At 29.1% G+C, this 7,031-nt stretch overlaps 1 protein-coding gene across 2 annotated transcripts; it reads left to right on the top strand.

Moving 5' to 3' along the window:
• The first annotated feature begins 1,542 nt into the window (after positions 1–1,542).
• On the top strand, positions 1,543–5,875 carry LOC102592824 (NAC domain-containing protein 7-like). Of its 2 annotated transcripts, XM_015312400.1 has the most exons (5): positions 1,543–1,724; positions 2,096–2,185; positions 3,454–3,641; positions 4,042–4,316; positions 5,198–5,875. In XM_015312400.1, the coding sequence occupies exons 3-5, from the start codon at positions 3,482–3,484 to the stop codon at positions 5,753–5,755; spliced, it is 993 nt and encodes a 330-aa protein (XP_015167886.1). In that variant the 5' UTR covers positions 1,543–1,724; positions 2,096–2,185; positions 3,454–3,481; the 3' UTR covers positions 5,756–5,875. The 2 variants fall into 2 exon arrangements, with proteins under 2 accessions (XP_015167886.1, XP_006355522.1); XM_006355460.2 differs by lacking the exon at positions 1,543–1,724 and having other exon boundaries at positions 1,803–2,185.
• Positions 5,876–7,031: the final 1,156 nt, after the last annotated feature.

The raw sequence follows: 7,031 nt of genomic DNA, 5'->3' as shown, positions 1-7,031 counted from the left end.
TAGCTGTGTAAACTAACACTATTTAGAAATAGAGATTTTTACCATCGCGAATTAATAAATTTTTTTGTATAATATAAAACTTAATTTTTCTATTTTATTTTTATCGAATTAACTCACTGCAAAAATACATGGTAAGAAACAGATTTTCACTGAAATATTCTCACATGACGTCAAATTCCAATTGTTGTGACACTCAATATTTTTTCTTTTCTCGGTAATTCAATCAAATATCTATGAAAATAATCAGTAACAGTTTTATCGAAAAATAGCGATTTTTAGTAGTGTAACTAAGAAATAAAGGAGTTAGGTCTATAGATATTTTACACTAACAGTGTTCTTATTGACACTTTATAGAAAATTGTTTTTCATTTTTTAAGGTTACAAACTAATATTTGTATATAGTATAATTTACCTTTCGTTATGTTTTAAGTTATGTAATGGTGTAAATACTTAAGAAACTGTTTGTATAAATCAAAACAAGAGGAAACTACTCAAATAAAAATATCATTTAATTTCCAGTAGGTAATACAGTAACATGTAAAATTTATACAGAAGAAGACAACAAAAAAAATTCTAGAGCTTTCAAATGATTACAATTACAATTGTACCAAAAGGAAAAGAGAAAGTCCAATGTCATTACCAATGTTGTCGCATACGCACAGATTGAGTTATTTTTTTCACCTTCGGTATTCGATATAATATTCATTAGAGTCCAACTAAATTTGAAGTGTGTATTATAATATCTATTTTGGGGGGTGACGCTCTGAATAGGAGTTTTCATATTTAGGGTCCTGAACTCAAAATTTTTAATTGAAAGATGGAGGGATCCCAATCATACATGTTTAATCTTCAATTTTCTGTAAGGAATGAGATCCCTGAACTACGTATAAGGCTCGGATGATTCTCTTCTATATATCTTGAGCCATCTTCTAAAAATGTAAGTTAGGTTCAAAGCCTAATTTGACATAGTATTAGAGTCAGACTCTTTCAATATGGGCCCCTCGAAGGACCGGTGAAGGGAAGAGGGTGGAAATACCCTTGGTCCCAAACCTATTGAAAGGGACCCTTAGTTCATAAATGTGCACACACTAGACTGGACAATTGAACCGGGCCCATATTGGTTAAGGGATGAGATCCTTGGAATACTTATAAGACTTGAATAATCCTCCTTTTTTTGAACTAGTTTTTGTAGTATGAATTAGACTACCGATTCAAAGGTTTGGAAATACCCCCATCCATAAATATGCGTGAAACTACTTATAAGGTCTGGACAACCCTCCTCCATTGACATCGATCTGAACTTCATAATATTTAAATTATGGATCCAAGAAAATGTTAAATATTTGATTAAATGATTATGTCACCAACAACAACAATTTAATAAGCTAACAAACAAGTTAATAATTAACAAATACATTCTCTTTTTGGTCGGGTGTGTTGTCTTATAATGTATGGATGTTGTTTGCCTCTTTAAGAAGGCCTAGCTAATATATGCCCTCATTTTTCTTGACCTTCATTCTCTATCTCTTTAATCAAACAAAACATACAAAAACACTAAAATCACATTTTATTTTCATACACTAAAAAACCATCAACTTAGGTCTCCATCAAAAATTGGTGGGGGTGGTGGAATAATTAACTTGTGTGCTTCACCCTCAGCCACCATTTTTTCTGCCTCCAAATCTTTTTTACAATGATCTTTATCTTCTTCCTCAAGTGATAAGGTGACACAAAAAATATATATATATTACTCATAGTTGTTTTCTATAGAAGAAAAAAAAAGAATGTTTTAATTTGTTACACATTCTAGTTTGCATTTTTTTTTTTGAAACCCTATGTTTTTCTAGCTCCTCATTTTTTTTCCTCTTAAGGAAGAAATTAATTTCTTCTCTACTTTTCATATATACTTTGGGATCTGATCATAGTTTTTTTTTTTTTTTGGGTGGAGAGGACCATGAGACAAGTTTTTTTTTTTTTTCTGTGTGTGAGTTAAAAGAGTTCGATTCCCGAGGAGGAATTGGTAGCTTCTCTTTTTGTCTGCTAGCTTTGTAAAGTTGAATGAGAGTTTTATAATTCTATATATCTTTTTACACAGTGGCTTTGATTGATCTGAATATTTTACAAGAGAGAAGCAGATCTGTGGATCAACACAAACTCTAGAGGATCATTACAATTATCATCAAAGGTTGTCTTGATATAGCTAGCTATCTTCTTCTTCTTTCTTATTTGATCACTTTTTTCATTTTTAGATAATTTGATGAAGAAGATCAAGTATCTGTTCGTTAATATCTGATATGTGAGTCGTCATTGACTTGCAAAATATTAATTCATTTCTTTAACGAGAAAGTCCATCAAGGTAGCTTGCTATCTCGAATTTTATGTGTCATCACCCTAGACAAAGAAAAATATAAGTTAATTGGATGAAGAAAGTGTTTTCAAGGTCTTGCAAAATGTTTTACAAAATTATTTAGAATATTCTTGTTAATTTTCATCATAAATTTATTCACTCTACTTAGATCTTATTTTCTTAAAGGATGAGTATAAACTATGTAACCTTCCTCCTCCTCCTTCCTCTTTTGTGATATCAAATTAAATTTATTTTGAGTGTACTATATGCATTTGTGAGATATTAATTTAGGTGCATGCTTCTTGAACTTAATTGTTTGATAATTTAATATGTATTATGTTGGCTATATCTAAACAAATTAAAGTAAAAGTATATAATTTTGATTACACATTATATTATTATACTTTTTATGAGTGGAGGAGACATTATACTTATCGTACTTGTTTCATTCAAGTTTCATGCCTAAGGCTAAAGCAAACTTGAGTAGTGTTTTTTTAGCCATATCTTCAAGTGATTAGGGCTCTCATGCTTTTATCCCCACAAAGTTGACAAAACAAATTCTACACACATTATTTACTTTTAGTGTTTTAATTTGTTTTAACATATATACATGGTTTTTTTTTTAATATAGGTAATTAATTTCTGAATTATAAATTCTTGCTTATGATTTGAACTAGCTGGTGTTGAATTTGATTTTCTTTTTTATTTATTAGGGTATTGAATTGAGGTGTTACATAGATTATACAAAAATAGTGTGTATATTCATGTTAAATCATGTCTGATTAGTTATAGCAGGTAACCAGTCTTATTTTCTATATTATTATTAATAATTTGACAGGTAGTTTAGTTTAGAAAGGAAACATATGATATATATGTTTTCTGAACAATGAAGTGAACTGATGTTTAACATTTTTAATCACTTGTACAGATTAAAAGTATGTGATCACATGTACAATATCAAAAAAAAAAACCACTAAAGAAAATTGGTGAAATGTTCTCTAATTTCCTTACATTTGTATGTTCTTGAAACTTATAGTATGTGACATAATTATATATTATAATCTTTTTGTTTTTAATAACTAATGTTTTTGATAATTGGAATGCAGGTTTTGATTTTGTGGATCAACAAAAGACATGAATTCTTTTGCACATGTTCCTCCAGGTTTTAGATTCCACCCTACGGATGAAGAATTAGTTGATTATTACCTCAGAAAAAAGATTGCTTCAAAAAGAATTGACCTTGATGTCATTAAGGAAATTGATCTTTATAAAATTGAGCCATGGGATCTTCAAGGTACATAGCTTTGATTTATAACATCATTAATTATCAATGACATATGTTGTAGTATATGTTAATTCTAGATGTTAAAATATGCAAAATTTCAATACATCAACAAAGTATAATTTCATATGTACGATACCTTATCCTACTTTTTTGGGTAGAGAAGCTATATATTTCCGATTAGAGCCTATAACCCTCTTCTACTAATTACCATCTATAACAACATCATTTGTCCGACTATTTTTTGGTTGTTATAGCTAGATGTTGTTACATAAAGCATATAACAGAATACAACATGTAAAATCGGTTTAAAAAATCAAACTTTGATTGTTATAGTGAAATATTGTTATAGATGATGACTGTTATAGAGAGATGTGACTGTACTGATTTTTTGTTTGTTTATATTTTTCAGAATTGTGCAGGATTGGAAGTGAGGAGCAAAATGAATGGTACTTTTTTAGTCATAAAGACAAGAAGTATCCAACAGGGACTAGAACAAATAGAGCTACAAAAGCAGGATTTTGGAAAGCAACTGGAAGAGATAAGGCTATTTATCGTAAGCAATGTTTAGTTGGAATGAGAAAGACATTGGTATTTTATAAAGGTCGAGCACCAAATGGACAAAAATCAGATTATATAATGCATGAGTACAGACTTGAAACCAATGAGAATGCCACTACTATTCAGGCAAGTCTTCTAAACTTAAATAGTAGTACTTGTTATAATTAATAATCTCAAAAATAAGACGAGTTATCTGTTATAGTTGATTGAGCTATCTTGTTATCGTAAGGATTGTAGTTATAATCGATAATTAAGAACTATCTCAAATTAAAGCATTCTTTTTCATGTGAAGATTTCTATACCTTGATATGTTTTGCTAGAGTAGTTATAGAAATGTGTAGTTATCAATTACAATTGCATAGAAAAAAAAATCTAACTTTATCCAAGTCTGATAAACCTAGCTCCTAATTATCTTGATTTGTTGATATATAGTAGATAATTGTTGAGTAAGTTACGTGTTTAGATAGAAGTTCTGGAACGGATTATAACTAGTTAGTATGTTTTATAAGAATGTGTTGACAAACACGTTTTCTATCGAAATAACTGAATTATCCGTAGAGCTTTTTTTAGAAATAAGAATATTACAAATGATGAAAATATAATAGATAGATAATTAAAATTTATAGTAAGGGATAAAATTGTTAGAAGATTGGTCAAATTAAAAGTGTTTATAAGCTGCAAAATTATAAGTTATGATTGACCAGTTTATTACTTTTGACTGATTCTGACTTATAAAAGGATGCTTGACCAACTGATTTTGTTCTTGACAAGCCAAAAAGCGATTACAAAATAGTTCGACCAACGTATAAGTTTAGTCAAATGCTCTTTTATTATTTGCAATTTGATGAGGTTATTACCATATCAATGTTGATACGGAAAAATTACTTAGGTTGATATTTTAGATCGACTTAACCTAATAGTACATACATTACGTTATTTATACCGTCAATGCATAAAACATTATAAATTTTATGTATATTCTAACATTATTCAAATTGATCTAGCAGGAAGAAGGTTGGGCAGTGTGTAGAGTATTCAAGAAAAAACTAGCAACAACAATAAGGAGAGAAGGAGACCAATTATACCAACATGAGTCACTATGTTGGTACAACGATGACCAATTAGTCTCCAATTTCACGCCTAATTTTGACTCTCCACAACGTAACAATTTTCCAAATCCCTATAATGTTACACCTTCATACCATCATCAATTACCCTACAACAATATGCATCAACAGTACCCTCATAATAATGATGCATTATTTCTTCAACTCCCTCAATTAGAGTCTCCAAAAATCCCTCTACCCTATGGATCAATCAACAACTCAATTTACAATAACAACAACAACAACTATGATCAAGTGACCGATTGGCGAGTACTCGATAAACTTGTTGCATCTCAATTAAGTACTCAACAAGATGGCTACAATGTTGCTTGCTCTAGTTCCCCAGCATCTGAAAAAATGAACATGCAGCTTCAAAGTGATACTAAGGGACAAGAAATGAGTTCAGAAATTGCCTCATTATCTGCTTCAAGTTCACAATTTGACAATATATGGAAGTAATCTTTAATGCTCTATATATAATCATAGAAAATATATGATAATGATTGGATTTGATATATGTACTTATAAATTGTCTCAGTTTATGTACATAATAAAACTCAAATATGGTACGTGATGTATTAGAGGTTTAAAAATTTGTATTCATCTATAAGAATGACTGAAACTAGTATTTAAGAAAAAAGGACCCAAATTTTTTTTTACATATAGTGGAGCTCTAATATACGTATATAGTATTATTTCAAGGCTAAAGATCTAACATTTTAAAAACAATTATTTGGATCATTTCTCGATTTGTGCACGACGTTTTATTTTTTTTATATTTTTCCAATTTTATTGGATGTTCTAAGAGACCACTGCGATCTAAAGAAATAATAGGGTGATACTATAGTTTCCAGATTAATTGTATTTATATTAACTAATTTTCTCCAGCTGATAGTATTGAAGTGTTTTTCCGACATTATTTCAAAAATTTAGATGAATATTTCCAGCAGATGGAAGTAGAGAATTTGTATTGAAATGATTATGCTGACCAATAAAACTTCTCATAATTTGGTCTAATCCAAAAAAAAAATGATCCTGAAGACATTAATTTCTAAGTAATTAGCTAAATCTGTCTTCTCGATCTCTAATTACAAAATATTTTTATAACTTGACTTACTATATTTTTTTTGAACTGAATGTCGAAACTTATTTAACCAAAAGAAACTAATTAATTAGACCAAAAAGAAGTGTAAAATTTATTAAACTAATTGCGAAAAAAAACTAATAGGAAGCTAGGAGTTAGGCCTATACTCCTACAATTCAAATTAGGTTCAGCAATAATATAATTGAATTTATAGAATTTAAATTATGTATCCACCTCTTATATGCGCTTAAGTCTCATAATTACATCTAAATTTTATATCCAAACTTGTAAATTTAACAATGCAAAACTATCGTTAGTGTCAACTAAAGAGAAGCATTTCATTTGACATATACTAGTATGTGTGCATATTAATTACCCTTGTGCTAGCTAGTCATATACTATAATACACCACAAACAGTAAAGTGTACGCCAATCTTATTTCTATCTCATAAAGATAGAAAAATTGGTTTTTGAGAACTTTTCGACTTAATTAGTATAATAAATCAAAGTAATTATGAAAAGGAAAAACGGCAGAAAATAAAACATGACAACTAATAAGAAAATTATATAGTATAATAATAAAGTAAATAAATCATAAATGTAATGGAGTTGCAAACGTGATTATTATGCAAAGAATAGCCTTCTCATGGA

Source organism: Solanum tuberosum, unplaced genomic scaffold, assembly GCF_000226075.1.
Source record: "Solanum tuberosum cultivar DM 1-3 516 R44 unplaced genomic scaffold, SolTub_3.0 scf00201, whole genome shotgun sequence".
In the NCBI taxonomy this organism is placed as follows: domain Eukaryota; kingdom Viridiplantae; phylum Streptophyta; class Magnoliopsida; order Solanales; family Solanaceae; genus Solanum; species Solanum tuberosum.
The sequence above is the reverse complement of the archived record's forward strand: the minus strand, read 5'-3'. Positions and strand labels throughout refer to the sequence as shown.